Genomic DNA, 18,607 nt, shown 5'->3' on the forward strand with positions numbered 1-18,607 from the left:
TCCAAAATGTCCTTAGAAAAAAACAATTAATTTGTCTCTTCTTGTTTTTATCATGTATTTATTTATTACAAAACTTTACAACATTCCTATCTTTAAAAAGTACAACTTGACTCATAAATGTAACCATACAAAACCTACTAATCACAAAAGTGGGTAGACCGCACACAATCTCAAACTTACAGTTTGATTTCAATCAGATTTTGTGGCAGTAGCATAGATAGCCTGAATAGTAATGTGTTTGTGCTGTATGTCTTCCATTCTGACATCAGTGAAGTTAGTGTCTCTCAGAGCTGTCATGTAGGCCTCTGGGCGCCAGTTCTCCGCTGGCAACACTCGCTTTGCTGCGATAGCAGCAACACTTGACAGCCTCAACACGGTCACCATCACACCGCCTGGGTGAGTTCAGGAGAGAACAAAATAATGACTATCGCACAGAGCAGCATTAATACAAGAAAGCGATTGCTCAGAAAGTCAAAGTGAATATGAGTGAGTATGAAATAATTCTGAGACAGGTTATATTTTGAATTTGTTGGTCTTACTGACAACATCGTGTCCTACCTGGTTTCATTACACGGTGTATCTCTGTGGCTCCCTTCCTGAGATCAGGCCAGAAGTAGTAGCAGTTACAATGAAAGACTCTATCCACAAGGCTGTCTGCCAGAGGCATTGCTGCTATATCACAGTGGTGTAAAGTCACTTTCCCGCTGGCCACAAATTCCTTCAATCGCTCACTTGCCGTCTGTAAGAACAGAAAAAGAGAAATATTCTACTCTTCCAAAAGTGAGTCATGTCTGCCCCCAGAAATAGGCAATACAGTCCCAGACTAGCGGCCTAGTTAAAGTTATCCCAGCTTTTGTCTATAATTGTCGTGTTCCTTACAGAGAGGCGTACAGTATGTGTGTGGCTATAGGCATGATAGAAGAGCTTGTTTATGCGTCTTGTGATTTGTTCTTTTAAGACATATACGTTTGTAACAATCGTCAAGCCATGCATGTGATAAATAAACTCTAATTTAAATACTTTATTCCACTCTGTCAGTATTCATACTTCACCTGATGCATGTATGCTGAGTAATCCACCCCTATAAGGCGGCCTGTGGGCTCTGTGAGCAGTTTGGCTGCCGACTGCAGACCCAGACCAGGGCCGTGACCCAGCTCCAGCACTGTGTCCCCAGGTTGAATCCCACACAGCTGCACAGCACTCTCTTCAAGAATGTGGTTGCACGCTTTGAGGTACCTACTGACCAGCCACCCTGCCACTGTACGTGTCGGGTGGCCCAACTGTTTCCCCAATATTTCAGCCCACATCACTGGAGAAATATGACAAAAAAAAGACAGCTTTATACAGATGGTTACAAAACTATTTCAGAGATTAACAACCACAGAATACAATGCAAATCATTGTAACTTGCATAGCCAGTGACCCCATGTTTTACAAATCTAAAAGGCATTGGTTTTCTATTAGAGTAGGGATCATAAGGGTTAAAATGCATTCACATATTAGTATCACTGCTGCCGTTGCTTGCACTGTTCGTGCTGAATACTGGTAGTTCTATTAGGGGGCCGGTAGTGGTGAGTGAGGAGTAAGCAGGCATCAATGGGAGTATAAAACAGGCAACAAAGGTGTTTTGGGAAAGTGTGAGTCACAGCAACCAGGAGAGGTCCTTGAGCATGCAGCCATAACTGGGCACCCAAATAATTATGCAGTTTGCAACAACAGAATGCAAGACTGGCTGTGGACAGACACAGAGGTGCACACTCCGTCACATACATGACTAAACACATTACCTCTCCCCAGGCTTACTCTAGAAAGAGCTAATGAAAAAAACCGCTTTACTACAGGCTATACTAACACTATTTCAAGGAACTTCCATTTTGTGTTGTTATTGGCGGTCCCTGTGGACAAAAGCGGAAGTGATCAAGATCACCTCATTCCCTATAGGAAACTGTCAATTTTACTGCAGGGTCTGACAGTCTGCCTCGCGCAGTCCTGGTTTCGGTTCTCCTGTGCCTCCATATGTAGGCTAATAGTGAGATCATTGTTCCGCATGCATGGTCTTTATCTAAACGTAGATCGCTAATAATACTTGTATTTATTGACGGTTTTGAATACTTCCTCTACCGCTTACCTAGTTTGTCGCTCGGCGGTGTGCTCCTCCTGTCTATAATAAACTCAGTCGTTGTTGTCTTTGGGCTTCTTACTGGAAATCAGTAAGAGGAGGAGGAGCTCCGACAACTATTTCTGCTTTATGGGCGCACGTACGCGCTGCTCTGTCCTGTTCGTCATTAACTTATGCACACTCAACTTGTTTTATAATCACTCCGAATACAGAACATTTTCATCGAGAGATTAAAACCCCGAAAGCTATTTTTTTTTTCATACTTAATTTATATACGATGTATGTAACGCCCCAATAAATATCCTGCTGGTTGTCACATCTGATCAAGTGCAGTCAAATGTTGCTGGAAATATCCTCCGCCAATGCTTCCTCCAATCAGCCTATTTTGCACACACCCCCTGCAAGGATTATGTTTCTTTCGTTTTCATTTCCCGGAAGGGTCGAATGTGAAAATAGTGGAGTTGTATTATTGTTAAGTTTCTTTCTTCCTTTAATATGGAGTTTGGGGAGGTTTGATATGGAGTGTATTTCATTTATTGGACGAGTTATATGTCTGCTTTTAAGGAAATCATCCAATTCTTTTCGTTCAGTATAGTCGAGCAGATCAAAGGGCATTTCCATGGAGAATATATCTCCGTCACGTTTGATCAAGGTAGGTTAAGGTCACAGTTGAGCAAACCGTTAAACAGTGTGTTGACTTAAAAAAAGCAGGGAGCCTAACTACAATTTTTTTGGGCGATTTTTTGAGAGCTTTCAATTTTATTCTATGGCCGGCTGCTAAGGCTACTGAAAATTTAACCTTTAGGTAAAAAAGGTTTTCAAATCCCTCTTCATTGCTGTTTCTGTACTGCCACTAATCAATTGGTGTATAATTGTACTTACATGTGTGTGGATGTTTTTCAGCAAGAAAACAGTCCTCCATCTATAATGCATGGAAGGCAAGTTAACATTCCTCTCAGTGTGCATCATTCCCCCCCTAACCAGCTTCCCTTGATCAGTCCTCCCACACAGGAAGACCTGTGGCATCTACCTGGACAACTGCGTGAGTCAAACTCTCTCTTACCTGGAAGATATACCACCCCATCAATATACCACTCCATGCAGCAAAGTAGACAAGCACAAGCGTCTCCTGTGTGTTTTAAAATGTTGTGCATTTGTTTTCTAGGTATAAACCCATCTCTGTGGGACAAGGAGGATGTTGGCCACTGGCTCCACTGGGCTCAGAGGGAGTATTCACTGCGCCGGCCTGAAAAAGGACGCTTTGAGATGAATGGGCGAGCTCTGTGCCTGCTCACCAAGGAAGATTTCAGACGCCGCTGCCCCAGCTCAGGTAGAAATTAGTGTGCATGTTCTGCAGAGTATGCTGACTGGTTTTAAGGCTGTGTTTTCACATGCACCCCCTTCTTTACTACAGGCGATGTTCTGTATGAGATCCTACAGTGTGTAAAACAGCAAAGGAGGAGTGTTGTCCTTGACCCCCCAAATTCGTCTCCCTCCCTGGAAACTGGACCCATCCAGAACCCAGTCAGCTGCCAGATACCACCTCAGAGTGTCCAAGAGCCTCAGCCTCCCACAGTCAATGAAGTCCAAGGTCAGCACTTCATTTTTAAACATACAGCCTCCAGAATCAGTTCTCGGAGCGAAAAAATGGCAGAAAATCTATATTTCTGCTTGCCAATGGGGCACAACAGAGACACTCAATAACTTGCACGCGAGGCCGGCCCGGCTACGTTAACAAAGCAAAGAGAAGCTTGGATTACATTACATTACACAGAAGCAGAGCAACGGCAGGCTCTGCTCAGGTAGACATTACTCCACCATATCTTTATATTGCAAAAAGTAGTTTGCTACTATATAAATGCTGTGAATTACAAATGTAGCACCTTTAAACATATAATATACAGGAAAGGTGTGGACAAGAATCGATTGACATCAAGGTCAGATTGTTATGCAGCCTACTGTATGCAGAGTACATGGCAGTGCAAAGAACACACATTGTATGCGGATCATACTCAGACTGATTGTTTGAGTTGATGGTGTAGCAAATAAAACTTGTTTATCCTGGTTAGATTGTGGGCGCTACTTCCTGATCAACATGTGCAAACACAGCATGCAGGAATTCATGCTCTCTCGATGTTTCACTGTACTTGTAGGGACATCGCTCAGCTTCTTATTCACAAACTGAACGCCAATTTCAGGGTGCTAAATTGTTGTCAGCAGCATTTTAATGTTGATAATGTTAATGATGTTGAGAAGTCTCACCACACTGTACGCTGTTACAGAAGGTCGTTTATTAAACTGCAGTGCATCATATATAATGTGCTTTGTTTTGCATGTAAAACGTTTGTTTGAAGCTGCATACATCAGATAAATGATGGGGACCAAAAAGCACCAAATTTGTACTAAATAGAAATCTAAAGTAGCACCTCAAAACTGTGCATGAGTACAGGTCCTGAGTATATTGACTTTGTTACTTGACACTATTGGTTCAGACATATTACCCCCCAGTAGAAGAGTACAAATGCACACAAGTTTGACTCTACCATTAAAAAAAGGTGCTTTCCATTGTAAGAAGGTTGTGTGCCAATGGGTGTGCTGTGGTTACTTGGAAACCAATGAATTTACAACTCCAAAAGTCCAAAACAATGACTTTGTGCTACATACTGTATGTAGTGAACTTTGTGTTGTACATTGCCTTTGGTAAAGCCATTAGTGTAAAATGTTTAAACTCTTGTAACAACTCTTTTGCTTTCAGTTTAGCTCTTTGTCACAGTTCCTCACGTTCCTCTTTCACAGTTTCCCTCCCTTTGACAACTGCAGTATCGGCAGCTGTTGTAACTGTGACCAGTCAGTCGGAGTTCATGTCACCTCTCCGAGATTGTCCCTTGACCTTTTGCTCTTACTCTGATCCGCTCACACATTTTAGTGGGAATCACAAACAACAATATCAGAAACACAGCATCCTGCAGTTGTAACTATTTGCTGTGATGTCTGACTTCGAGTCCCTCTCTCTTTGTTTCTCTGTATCTTTCCTTCTCTCTCTATTAGATGGGTCAGCAGCTGTCTCTCCATTGCCCCACAACCAAGTTCAGTGTCTTCCCCAAACAGAGAGTGTAATCCAGCAGCCGCTCAACCTGTCCAGTCGAGAGAAGCCAAGGAGCCTACTGCACAAAGCCAACGGCCGTATCCCAGGTAACTTAACTTATTTACAGTTGTACAGCAGTTTTCACCCGGAAAATATACATAAACATAATGTATATTGTTCTTGAAGAGGTGCACAGCTATGTTAAAAGTTGCAAAATCCTTTTTTAAAACTCCAATAAGCAAGTTTGACCACTAGGTGGCAGAGAAACTCCTCGACACAAGAGTGACTATGGATACACGCATGAACATATGAACAAGGCTTTGGAGTTGTATTTGAAGTTAATCCTTTATATTATGGCTACTTAATATAACTTTAAATACCAATGATTGATGATAGTAATACTAGTTTTTGCAACATGTGTCTAATTGCTGTTTTAATCATGGCCAGAGTGTAGACTGCTGTGGGACTATGTGTATCAGCTTCTGTGTGATGACCGTTACAAAGAATACATCCGATGGGAAGACCAGGACAACCTGGTGTTCAGGGTGGTGGACCCCAACGGACTGGCGCGTCTCTGGGGAAACCACAAGGTGAGCCCCAAGGCCTGTGTGGTACATCTTACAGGGAAAATGAACTCGGAGGTGGAGACGCAAAACAGCAAAAACAGGACATGTTAGCAGAGTAAATGTTGCAACACAGGCCTTTGATGATCTTTTTTTACAGAACCGAGACAATATGACCTATGAGAAAATGTCCCGGGCTTTGCGACACTACTACAAGCTCAACATCATCAAAAAGGAGCGAGGACAAAAACTCCTCTTCAGGTCTCTGTCTCTTTGTCCTTGTGTCATTCTCCCCCTAGCTTTTCCCCACAACAACACATTCATTTATTGTCATTGCCATCTTCTCTGCCTCCCCTCAGGTTTTTGAAACTCCCAAAGGATACCAAGAAACCACAGGCTGATGCCGCCGAGTCTTCGGAACACTCTCTACCTCAGGACGGGGACTTTTCACACAGCAGTCCTACACATGAGTTCAGTGAGGACCATTTTGAGGTTTCCCCTGATCATGCTTCGCCACAGCATCCACCATAGAAAACAAAAGTATCTATTAAATGTCCTAAATACATGAAGAATACGACAACACAAATGATTACAGAATAGAATGGAGATATGTGTTCAGAAAATTACCCATGCATGTATAGGTTTAACAAAATGCATTGTTGAGTGTATTTTTTAAGGAATAATTGCACTTTGATATTGCTTTTCATTTTGCTGTGAATCAGTGTATGTACCACTGAGATCAGAACGAACACTAACAGTCCAGGAAAATTGTGAAAGAAATCGCATTAATATTAAAACAGCCAAATGAACTTCATAATTTAAATTTCTCAGGCTTGCTCAACATAATCACAATACAAAAAATGCTCTTGTTTTCATGTACTATATCACTATATATTGTTACAGTAAATAGGGTGAAACAGGGTGGAGTGATTTTTCGCATTAAAATTGATTGTGTTGTGGGTTAAATGACACTTTGTACAGTGTGGTATAGCCGATAGGTTAATTGCTAATGTTTTTACAGCTTACAATACATGTATTTAGTATTGCATATTTTGTATGCCCTGGGGCACGTACTAAATCATGTAAAAAAAATCAATAAAACATCAAAGATAACTGTTTATCATTATCTTGATGCGCCCTGTTGTTACTGTTTCTTTAAGTCAGTGTTATGAGACATCATTTCTGAGTGAGAATTGTTGCCAGTGTTATGGTCAAACAAGCTTATTTGGAGATGAAGTGTTTTGGTGGTGTCACAAACCACCAAAACACTTTTGTCATGGCCGCACGGCCATGACAAAAGAGTGAGATACACAGCCAAGCAAATTAACTAATTATTTATTAACTTAAGGCAACATAAGAGGCATGCTTAAACTAACAGTGGCGTGTGGAATCAGTAATTTCAGCAGTGTAGGTGAGTGAATGGTTGTGTAGTGTAGAAACAAATCATAATCTCAACCAAAAACCAAAGGGGTGTCTCAGGAAGGAGAGAGGGAACAACTGAGACTAAAGAGGGTTTTCAAAAGAGTGCACTGGCACACAGGGCCCATGTGTTACCTGTGTTTCCACTCTGCTGATGACCCTCTGCCACGCCCACCTCCAATACCTGCAAGGACAGCAGCCACACAAACCGAGTAACAGGCAGACAGGGCAGTCACAGTGGTTTGAGTTCTCCAACAGTTGTCCTATTGAAAACACATTCATGTAAAATCCTACGTTTTCCTTTCTGTCTGTGCTAAAATAACAAAAGAAGGGGCCTTGTCAAATATGTTAATTAAGTAGTATCCAATAGAAACCAGCCAACGTCTTAGCTTTGTGGACTTAATATGGAGAAGAAGTCATAAGAGCGTTATATGTTTTATGAATCACATGGGCCTGACTAATATAGTATGTCCAATTGAGATTGCTATAAAAACACTGATTGTGAAACCGTCACCCACTTTCCACTGGATAACTCATCTGAGCCTGTTTTAACTCTGTCTGCTTTCAAGAAACAGGATTTTTTGCCACAGATTTAATGTGTTACACCAGCTACGACTTTAAACTTTTAAATTGATAATTAACATCCTTTAGAAAATGGCGCCAGGAGTTTCCAGTTGTCATTATCGTGAAGTTCCTCCTTCCATCTCCTTTTCTGGATCTGGTTTCCTGGCCACCTACCAGTTAGGGGTTGCCCAGTGCTTCCTAACGTATGCACCGTGGATACTGAGCGCAGCACCTTGCGTCCTGGGTGCATCTGCAGGGTCTCTGGTAGCAGCTGCGGTGGTCTGTGGAATGAGCATGAGTAAGTGACTTTATCTTTCTTCTATATCTACTTCTGTTGAATGTAATCACAGTTTCTGACTCAACGTCTTCTATTTTACAGTTAATATTCGGGATGAGATGCTGTATTTTGCCAAACAGATGAAGGCTTTTACACTTGGACCGTTTAACCCCTCGATCAATGTTTTCCACTGGTTAGAGCGTATTTTATACAAATATCTTCCCTCTGATGCACACCAACTGGCCAGTGGGCGTCTTTCTGTGTCTATGACACGCCTGAGTGATGGCAAGCATATTGTGACGTCTGAGTTCCAGTCCAAAGAGGATGTAGTGCAGGCAAGTTGACACGACAGATTCACACCCTAATTATTTTTAAGAAACCTTAAAGAAACCTTAAAGGTTTTTAAGAATACTTTCCAGAATAATTTCCATTTCTATTCCTATGTTTTCCTTAGGCGTTACTATGCAGCTGCTTTGTGCCTGTGTACTGTGGTATGCTGCCTCCATCCTTCAAAGGAGAAGTGAGTTTTTGATCGCCTTTTCACTAACTCACTTCGAGCCCATGGTTCTGATCTGTACCATAATGTATGTGATCTTATCTCACAGTATTACATGGACGGGGGTTTCAGCAAAATGCAGCCAATGTACCCTGTACCCTACAGTCAGACGTTGACGGTGTCTCCATTCTCTGGAGAGATAGACATCTGTCCCTCCGACACACCGTGCATGTTTGACATGGTGGTGAGTGGCAGCACCTTGAAGGGCAACAAGGCTAACAGCATCAGGATCCTTAACGCTCTCTACCCCATGGCTTTAGAGGTTAGACCCATTCCTCAACATGTTTCAAAATGAGCACCGAGAAATGTGTTTGTGTTTTATAACAATTTGGACTCGTTGAACACTATTCAGGAAATCAGATTTTGTTTTTCCTTTAGGAGATGATCTCATAGTTTTTGTGCTACATAATGACACTATATATTAACGCATAAATATATCTATATATCAACCTAAATGATCCAGTGAATTCTGTATCTGAAAAATCATAAGAGGGATGACCTTTTACTACACATAAATCCTTGTGAATTAAGAGCACGTGTCCTACAATAACACTGTGAAGGATAGTTTTGTAACACTTTTATTTGTGCCCTTTAGACTCTGGAACAAGCCTACCACAACGGATACAAGGATGCTATTCATTTCCTTCAGTGCAACAGTGAGTCAACAGGGCAAAGCCCTGCGTAATTGGGCTGAAGATACTGTAGCTGTTAGAAAGCCCACTTGGATAATAAGCCTGTCTACTGCATTATAAGTTTTGTTTGCATCGTTTTGATAGTAACTTACTTTGCCTCACCTAAGTGATGTCATCAGAGCGGCCATGTTCGGGACATATGCATGCAGACCTCATCTCTTTAATAGATAGGCTACTGTACAGTTTTGTTACGTGCAAACTGTATCTGACCAACGCTCTTTATTCCTCTCCACGTCTTTCCCTTGTTTGCAGATGTTGTCTCATATTTGATGATACACAAAGAGCCCCAAGGGCCCCTTAACTGTAACCAGATATGCATGAATCTGGAGACTGCCATGGAGGAGAAGGAGGAGGAGATGAAGGTGGAAAAGGAGGCCACTGCACTGACATCTTTCATAACCAATAGACGTATGCAGCGGGACAGCCCTACTGAGGAGGATGGAAATCTACCAATTAAAGAACCTCTTCTCCATTTTGACATGGTAAAGAATGGTATGGCCAACACACACACACACACACACACACACACACACACTACAACCTGCTCTGATTTGTTGTTCAGATAAAAAAAAATAAACAAATTCAAATTAGAAAGGGTCTGCACTTTGTCAGAATATGTGTGTAAATAAAGATTTAGCAATCCACTAAAGAAATAAATAAAAAATAGCGGGCACTTCATTTCAGAATTATGGCATGAGAAAAACATTCAGTTTGTTACACTAAGCCTTTGTGAACATCTGTGTTTCAGTTCTGCTGCCCAACGCGGTGACCTATCTGAGCATGTTTGGACTCCCAGCAAGAACCTTGTCCCACCTGCTCTTACTTCTCATGCTGCCATTTTACGCACTACTCCAAAGTAGGCACAGGTAATAAATACACTGAACACTACAGTAGCCTACATAACATACATAACAAAAATACAACTAACAGTGAGGACAATCAGGTTGTGTGTTCAGAAACTCATGTCTTCTTGTGCTTGTAACCTCTTTTTTCTCAGATATAAAGGTTCAGTTTAACATTTTGGGAATTATGCGTTTTTGCTTTTTAGGCAAGAGGTGGAAGAGAAGATTGTTACCACTCACATAATTGTCTGGTAAACATGGTGCCGATTAGCTGAGTTTTTTGATGTTCAGATAGACAGGCTACTCCCCCCTGTCCCCAGTCTTTTATTTTTCATATTTAACCTACAGATATAGTGGTATCAATCCTTGCATCCATTCTCGGCAGACAAGCAAATAAGCATATTTCCCAATATGTTGAACTGTTGGTTTAAGACGGATCTAGATGAATCCATGCATTTACACAGACTAATCCATACCAATTCAACCCACATCATACTTAACCCTGGCAAGTCTATTAGCTTTGCATTGTTTAGGTCATGGTTATTTACCCAATATTTAATGGCAGAGATCCATTTAACCCTAACAATTATAGGTCAATATCTACACTGCGTTTTAGCTCAAATTTGAAAGGGCTTATAACTAATCAAAGGAGTTTCTATCAAGACAAGGCATTCTCAATAAAAAACCCTGTCATGGCTAATCTGACTAGGTGTACAGTATTTCAGTGAGTCTTTGCTCTCTCTCCCCCAGACTGGAGTTGTGGTTCAGCCAGGTGTCTGAGTTTGGGTTCTGGGCTTGGCAAGGCCTAAGACATTTTACATTCTTCTTTTTCAACACATGTGTCTGTACCCTCAAGAAGAACATACAAGACCGGTAACACTGCTTCTTAGTTGAATCATTAGTCTGGATATTATGTCTGATGCTTTCTGAATTACACCTTACTTATTTTACTAGAGCTTTTTGAGGTCAGTTGTTGCCTACTGTATACTGATGTTTTCTTTATAACATCTCGTGACCTGACTTGATTTGATGAAACTTGACTGGATTCCTCTCGTTTTAGGGTGATGCTCACCATCCTGCTGTTGCAGTGGCTGAATATAACATAATTTCAGGCTCCATAGAGGGACGCTACTCCTCAATATAACTTTCTTTCTTCTGCCCATTGAGAAGATGTCGTTCCCCATCACAGCATAAAAAGAAACTAAAATGATTGTATATGTAGCGAGAGCCGCTAACTTCATATTTTTGGCTCACCTAGCAGAAATGTAAACACTGTATTCTTTGTGTAGCTGGTCAAATGTATTTTGTAAAGTTAAGCTGTTTTAAATGTGCATGTTGCCATTGAAGACAACAATTACATGTCTCTGATTTAAAGGGGCTTTAATTTATATGTGATGGCTTGGAGGGGCCATCACATATAAATCCCATTTGCTGGCTCTTTTTTATAATCGTACAGGATCTGGTCGTCATCAGCTTCATGAGCCAGACCTGGGAAGGTGTAGTTTAGGGGATAAATGCTCACCACCTTCCCACAGAGTTCTCTTTCTTGGCTGACATAGCTGCTGTTTGATTTCTTTGCTTCAGACATCCACACAAGCTTGCATTACTGAATAGTGACTTTCCACGTTCGTTCTGTTCTTTTTGGTTACTTTGTAAATACATTTGTATTTATTACTTTTCTTCTCGTCTGGTCTCCCATTTTTGTTCCAGCCTTTGAGCCAGGATGTAACATATCTAAGCTTGTTAAAATGTTTCTATTATTTCGTATCAGTGGAGTACAAACCTCCACTAACGCCTAATATTAGTGGTAATATTACAACATTGTCCTGAACATGTGGTAGAATAGTTGCAGTACATAAGCTAATCAAACAGACATCAAATTCACAAGCGGCATTAGACAGAAAACTTTCAGGAGCACAACTAATGACCAAGTGATTTCTGTTACCAACAAAAAAACTCACTGCTGAATGGTTCATCAGCTGATTAAAGTGTTGAACCATTCATTTGTATGTAGTAGCTGTCTAGTTTTAGTGGAACATCACAAACATCACTTGCAGTTTCAATCAAGTTGTGAGTTAAGCTCCAGGGCACTCGTCTAGAGAATGTTCCTAATTTCAATTCCTCATGAGTGGTGACATCAGTCCTGTGATGTGCTGTTTGAACACTGCAGTCTTTCTCTCCTTGTCCCTTGAGAGAAAGCTTTCATTACTGCACTGCTACTGTTCATTGATTTGATATTCAGCCTCGGGAATGTCCTCATTTCCTTTTTAGAAGTTGCGGTGAGGTCAGCTAGGCAATGTTAGGCGTCACTCAGTGTTATGACACTTTTGATGTTGTAGGAGCAGAAAAATGGTCACTTTGGTGACTCATATGGTGATTATTAACTTTCTATTTAGTCGTTTTCTATTCAAAAATGGGGAGTGGCTGGATATGAAATATATGATCTTGGCCTCCTCCTCACCTCAATTTTTGCACACAGTCCATTTATATTGGCCTTCTCTCTTTCATATCTCTTATCATTTCCCAATAACAACGATTGAACTTACTTCTTGATGTTGACAATAAATGTTTGGATATCTGAAATGCCATTTCAGAAAGCACCGACAAGATGGAGCGTCGAGCACAAGGTGGAGCACAACCAGCTTGACGGGAATTCAACAAGTGCTGTGATATCAGAAAGTCTACCAGATCTCTTGGCTAAACTGGGCCAGGAGAGTACACATCAAACCAACATAAAAAACCAGAACTTTAGTTTGGTGATTTAGATTCAACTTTGTACATTGTACCTGCTGCCATTTAAAGCAAAATACTTTTTAGATGAATAAATCATGTGACTATTTTACGATGATTATTTACAAGACTAGAAATGACACTTTTGAATCCTTTATTTGTTGAGGGCTTCATTAGCTGAAAGATGAGCGACTGTAAATCCATTCTTGATCTGTTTTTATCAGCTGTTAGCAAAGAGAATAGTTTGTCTTTTGACCACAATTCCACCACATTCACACTTTTTAAAAGTATTTTTCTGTCTTTTTTTTATGCCTTTGACATACAGATATAACAAAAAAATGTAGGAATATGTCCCCGGTCAGACATAAACCAGAGACATTGCAGTTCATGATGTCTTAACCTAAGCTACACCAGATACACTTCGCCCATGATCTGCTAATCCACTTTAAAAACTCCTGCCTGAATGGCAACATGTGTTGTCACAGAGCCGGAAAAGAATATTTGATATCTGTGCTCCATGTCCTTTTAATACAGATGGCCTGTTACCTGCAGATAGATCCTCTTATATCATGAGTGTGGATGGGTCATGGATGGGATTACACACACATCTGCCACTGTCGTACACCAGCCACTGATCTAGCCAGTCAGCCGGAAACCAGCTGGCTTTGTAAAGACAGACAGGAGACAGTGTGGTGTCTGTGCAGCTGAAACATGCAGGGGTCATACATTCAGGACATGCAGAAAAAGATTCTGTTAATTAAAAAAACATGACTCTTCTCTCCCCTCTTCCTGGACTATCAAAAGCCATACAAATTTGATTCGAGGAAATTAATGACATTGCTAAAATTAGAGCACGCTCTGCTCCGTCTCTCTCTGGTGATGATACCTCTAATAGAACATTTCACTAATCCGCCTTGCAACAGGGTGAACAGAGCGCATTCAGGTGATGGCACATGAGCAGACTGACATTTGGTTGTCGTAGTTTTTGATTCCGATATTAAAAAAAGTGTGGGTTACTCTGTTTGACGGAGAGCAGAGGAGGGACTTCATGCTGATAGAGTGACATTGCTTCACTGCTCCTGATCGATGCGGATGAAGTGATGCAGAGAAAAGAGGATAACCTTTGAGATGATGAAGAAGGGATGTGACCTTTACCGCCTGACATGCAAAGTCTCCGTTTCACTTGGTCTTGCTCTTTTTGTTGTTGTTGTTGTTGTTCAAAACACACGCAAAAATCAATAGACCATCAAGCTTTGTGTGTTTTGCTTAAAAAATGCTGTGCTATCAGATGACAAATGCCGTAAGATTGTGAGGAGAGAAAAGACATGAAAAAGAAAAGCATAGTAATACACTTGTTCTGGTATGTGTGCACATATACAAGTTTGTGTTTGTGTATGTATGCTCACTGGTTTACACATGAGAGGTTTAAGGTATTAGAGATATACTTTCATCATGTATAAACCCTTATGGTATTAGCTCAGATTGTGCATGTTTGCATAATGTGGTTTGCCGTGTGTCTGTGTGAGTGTGTGACAGAGACACAAAGTGTGTGTGGTATTTGGTCACAGCGAGTATGTTTTCTCCATCGTCCGACTGCTGAAGGGAAGCCTTTTAACTCTCAGAATCCCATATTCTCACCTGCCACATAAACACTCACAGTCCATCGGTAATTTAAAAGAAAAAGAGTCTTTCATATAGAAATACCAGCAAAAGGGATGGCATTCCCATCACCCTCAGATGTACTTTGTGTTTAGAGCTACTTTCTGTTTAGCTACTTTCTGCCAAACTAAGATGGTGAACATGGGAAACATACCTGCTAAACATCGGCATGTTAACATTTGTCATTACAAGCATGTTAGCAAGTTGGCATTTATCTCAAAGTACAGCTTGACAGAGCTGTAAGCGTGGCAGTAGACTGTTCACATTTTGGTTATCATGAACATCTGAACAATTGTGAAAAGATATAAAAGTTCTAGAAAATTATTTTAAGACTCGCATGTGACCAACTACGAAAGGCAATCTGTCGGATCTGTTAGGGATACATTTAGATTAATTCTTTCCACTCAATCAACAGGCAGACCTATAAACAGATGTTGCAAGGTTTCACGAGGGAGCACAACTTGTGCATGTTTTAATGAATGAGTGTGTTCTTTGTGTGTACGTGCGTGTCCTGCGCTGATCTCTTAGACCTCAGTGGTACCCTGTGATTCAATTGAGTAAACAGCAACAGATTGACAGTTTTTTTTCTAATCATTTCCTCCTCCTGCTCTTTCGTCTTCCAAAGTCCAGTTGATTAGATGAAAAAACACTGTCTTGATAATGATGTACTAAGGAACATACTCCTGGTAAAACAGACTGGCAACTCTCCATTTGTCTTAATTCTGACAGTTTACTCTAAATATCTTTTTCTCTCTTTACAGTACATCTCATAATTCACCTGAAACTTTGATAATTATATGACGTTGAAGAAATAACCCTGACAGCTACCTTCACTACAAAAGTACACAAGACAAAAAGAAAACAAACCATTCATTTAGTTTCATCACTAATTAACTGGTTTAGTATTCAAACCACATAATAATCCAAAATAATCAAAGAACTCCAAGGCAATGAGCAGGGGGATGAGAAGATAGGATAAGCCTTTTGCAGGAAAGCAGACTTAGCTCAACTGTTGGCGTCCAGAAAGACAAGGTGGTCCACAGCCACATCCGAGCAGGTCAAAGAGTGAGCAACACACATCCAAACCCATTCCAGCAATCAGCACACTTCTAGCTGCACATTGTTGAAAATCCAGATGGTTCTCGTAACAACTGCCACATTTACTTGCATATACATCACCGTTTTTCTCTTTTGAGCAAAGATCACCAGAAACTGGGTTCAATTTGGTTGAAAAGACTTTTGATTTAAAAGGAGTATCCTCATGAGTAATGTGCCACAGTGTAATGCCCATAGGCTCAGTATTAAATGTCTATTTGCAGATCTGTTTAATCTTTATAGTCACATTTTTTAGTCAGATTGTATTTGTTCATGAACATGTAATCAATTCTATCTAAATGCCATTGGCTATTGGAAAGTTGTATATTTTCAACCCTGTGAGTCTTTCCAGTAAAAAGGTCAGTGAAAAAACAAGAATTAAAAAAACAAGTGTAGCATTGTAAAACTGGTTTTATAAATTCTGACTATGATAGAAAGGATTAGTCATCTACTGTGCGTTATCGTTGAGTCAGAGGTTACAACTTTAATGTATCCCATGACTGGTTGCAATGAAACACAGTTCTGTTCTGAGCTGGACTTACAAGATGATAAAAACATGTTTTTCCCAGGGTCCATTCACTAAGAGTAATGTTATCTTTTCCCAGAGTTCCTGACATAATTACTTACTTATGCAATTAAATGAATTTATTCCCAGTGTAACCTGATTTGTTGGCTTTAGATTTCTCATCTTTCACTCTATCACTTGCTCGTCCAGGTCATGGTGACAAAAGTAATAAAAAAAGAAATAATCACAATTACAACAATTATGTATTATAAGCCAAGTTATTGTCTTTACCACGCTGACAAATTTAAATTTGAATGTTCAAGTTATAAAATGTTTGTCCGTGTTCCTTTTTGCTTTTTACACTGATTAGGAACATCACATTTGGTCTAAATATGAAACGTGGGAAAATTTAGTTTTTTGTAGAAAACGCCGAAACAAAACATTTTTAAAATAACAAATCCAAGTTTGAGGTTTTTTTTCACTTGTACTGCCTGAGTGCACGCTATGACATTGGGCTACTATCACCAGACGCAGGTAATTATAGATGAAGACGAACACGCAGCATGACGCTAAGAGGAGGGAGGCCTTACGTTAAACTGAAATCAACTGAGTGTCAGTTCTTTCCTCCGTGTCACACAAACTCTCTCCATCTTATGCTTCCTTTGTCTGTCTTCTCACTCGCTCCTCGTATCTCTCACTCCGGCGTGGAACTTTCCATCAAAGCATCTCGTTAATGACGGAGCACTCTCATGCATCTTTAAGCACTTGATAGGGATCCGTGCAGTTTCAGCTCTTTGATCACACAGTTTGATTCCGGGAATTTCAAATTTGAGTTTGAATCCATGGAAATGATGAGGTTTAACAGTATATCTAGTCAATTTCTAGTTATTGCAAATTTAGAAATCTGGAGATCTTGGAAAAGGACAAAGGGCTCTTCATATATACTGAGAGAACTTATGAGCAAGGTAACTGCTTCTGAACTAGTCTATTTGACTTTGAATATAGCATCACAGCATTCTCGTTTCTTCTTAATAGATTTTTTTTTCAGAGCAGACATTTCGACAGAAAAGCCGGTAAAGAGCAATTATTGCAATACAAAGCAACAAGTTAAAATGTTCATATAAGTTCCTTCGAGGAAAAAGCTTTTTTTTAAAGTTACATAACACAACTGCCAACTTTATTCTCTCAGGGGAAGGTCTTTTTGTGTGTGTGTGTGTGTGTGTGTGTGTGTGTGTGTGTGTGTGTGTGAACATACAGATGTATGTGTGTGTAACCTCTTTCCGCACTTGCTTGTAACTTATCTATGTGGCCCGACAGTCCCTTACCAGAGACCAGGTAGCGTGTGAACTCTGCTCTCGTCTTCTCCCAAGTGTCATTCATCCCTCCTTTCTCTCTTTTCAGCGCCAGCTGTTTTCATTATTTGTCCTTGGATGGACCTAATTTCTTTCGGCCATGTAGTAATAATCTGGGTCATACATCTATTCATGATTTAGGGTTCCTGTTTAGTTCAGGTTTTCCTGGAGGTAATGCAACTGGTTTGACCACAGCGATTGAAAATACAATTTTGGGGATTGAGAGTTGCCATAAAACGTGTCTGCTCTCTTCAGCAGCACTCTGAGAGTCTGCATGTTGGAAACACTGTGTTTGTATTATTGCTCACAACCCTGCATAATAACACAACAGTTGCAATGTGACACAGAATAAGATTCAGCTCTAAAGTGGCCTGTGAGTACATCTTAATCTGCATTGCTAATTAGACATTTCTTGCAAATCGAAACTTGTTTAGTATATCACCAGACGCCCTGTAAATGTAATGCACTGCTTAAATCTAATATTCTGCGTGAACATGGAAAGCATACCTTGATATTTCAGGAATGTGGTCACACATAGGTTTATGCCATGTCGTATACATATCCGGATCTGCACTGTAAAAGGTGCTTCTACACCGGATCTCTTGGCTCTAAAAATATGAAAGGTTTCATACAAATTCATATAAAAACTGCTTCCTGAAATGTTTCTATCGAAATGACGTCCCTGGCATCATGTGTTATTATGAATTGTCTTCTATCGGTTGTGTGACGTACAGTAGATTTGCCCTTCATTCAGAAGCATTTCTTCACTGCACCATTACTCATCAGCAGAGCTTAGTCAATATTGGGTTGATTATGCTGCAGCAACGTCTTTGCATATTAGCGACAGAAAAAACACCACTGCTGTCTAATTGTGCTCTATTACCTGAATACTGTGCTCAAACATATCTTTCACTTTACCCACTAGCTACCTACTATGAATATGCACAACACAATTTTCATTGTAATTTGGTAATAAAAAATCCGACAGTGTTTTACAACATAAGGAGTCTGTTGCTTTTTACTCTGCATCACCCTTGAAGGAAGCAAGTGCTTCTTTTAGGATCCTGTTGGTGACTGATAGATATTGTTTTATCTGAAAAATAGGTAATAAGTATTACTAATAAGTATTTACCAAATGTATACGTTTAG

The 18,607-nt window shown here is 40.3% G+C and overlaps 3 protein-coding genes across 7 annotated transcripts; 2 read left to right on the forward strand and 1 right to left on the reverse strand.

Annotated features, from left to right (window-relative positions):
• Positions 1-30: 30 nt before the first annotated feature.
• Positions 31-2,356, reverse strand: LOC142955171 (putative methyltransferase YdaC). The gene is made up of 4 exons (XM_076096603.1): positions 2,129-2,356; positions 1,053-1,309; positions 559-739; positions 31-392 (listed from the first exon to the last, which is right to left on the reverse strand). The coding sequence occupies exons 2-4, from the start codon at positions 1,305-1,307 to the stop codon at positions 190-192; spliced, it is 639 nt and encodes a 212-aa protein (XP_075952718.1). The 5' UTR covers positions 1,308-1,309; positions 2,129-2,356; the 3' UTR covers positions 31-189.
• A 178-nt stretch (positions 2,357-2,534) lies between these two features.
• Positions 2,535-6,893, forward strand: etv7 (ETS variant transcription factor 7). Of its 5 annotated transcripts, none has more exons than XM_076096551.1 (8): positions 2,535-2,771; positions 3,023-3,161; positions 3,285-3,449; positions 3,534-3,710; positions 5,168-5,311; positions 5,652-5,794; positions 5,928-6,028; positions 6,127-6,893. In XM_076096551.1, the coding sequence occupies exons 1-8, from the start codon at positions 2,739-2,741 to the stop codon at positions 6,296-6,298; spliced, it is 1,074 nt and encodes a 357-aa protein (XP_075952666.1). In that variant the 5' UTR covers positions 2,535-2,738; the 3' UTR covers positions 6,299-6,893. The 5 variants fall into 5 exon arrangements, with proteins under 5 accessions (XP_075952666.1, XP_075952677.1, XP_075952703.1 ...); XM_076096562.1 differs by having other exon boundaries at positions 2,536-2,924; XM_076096588.1 differs by having other exon boundaries at positions 2,536-2,771; positions 3,079-3,161.
• A 947-nt stretch (positions 6,894-7,840) lies between these two features.
• Positions 7,841-9,268, forward strand: pnpla1 (patatin-like phospholipase domain containing 1). The gene is made up of 5 exons (XM_076102402.1): positions 7,841-8,048; positions 8,130-8,362; positions 8,482-8,547; positions 8,633-8,845; positions 9,179-9,268. The coding sequence occupies exons 1-5, from the start codon at positions 7,841-7,843 to the stop codon at positions 9,266-9,268; spliced, it is 810 nt and encodes a 269-aa protein (XP_075958517.1).
• The last annotated feature ends 9,339 nt before the right edge of the window (positions 9,269-18,607 follow it).

The sequence above is a fragment of the Anarhichas minor genome, unplaced genomic scaffold, assembly GCF_050575085.1.
Source record: "Anarhichas minor isolate MPS153535 unplaced genomic scaffold, ASM5057508v1 ptg000003l, whole genome shotgun sequence".
NCBI lineage: Eukaryota > Metazoa > Chordata > Actinopteri > Perciformes > Anarhichadidae > Anarhichas > Anarhichas minor.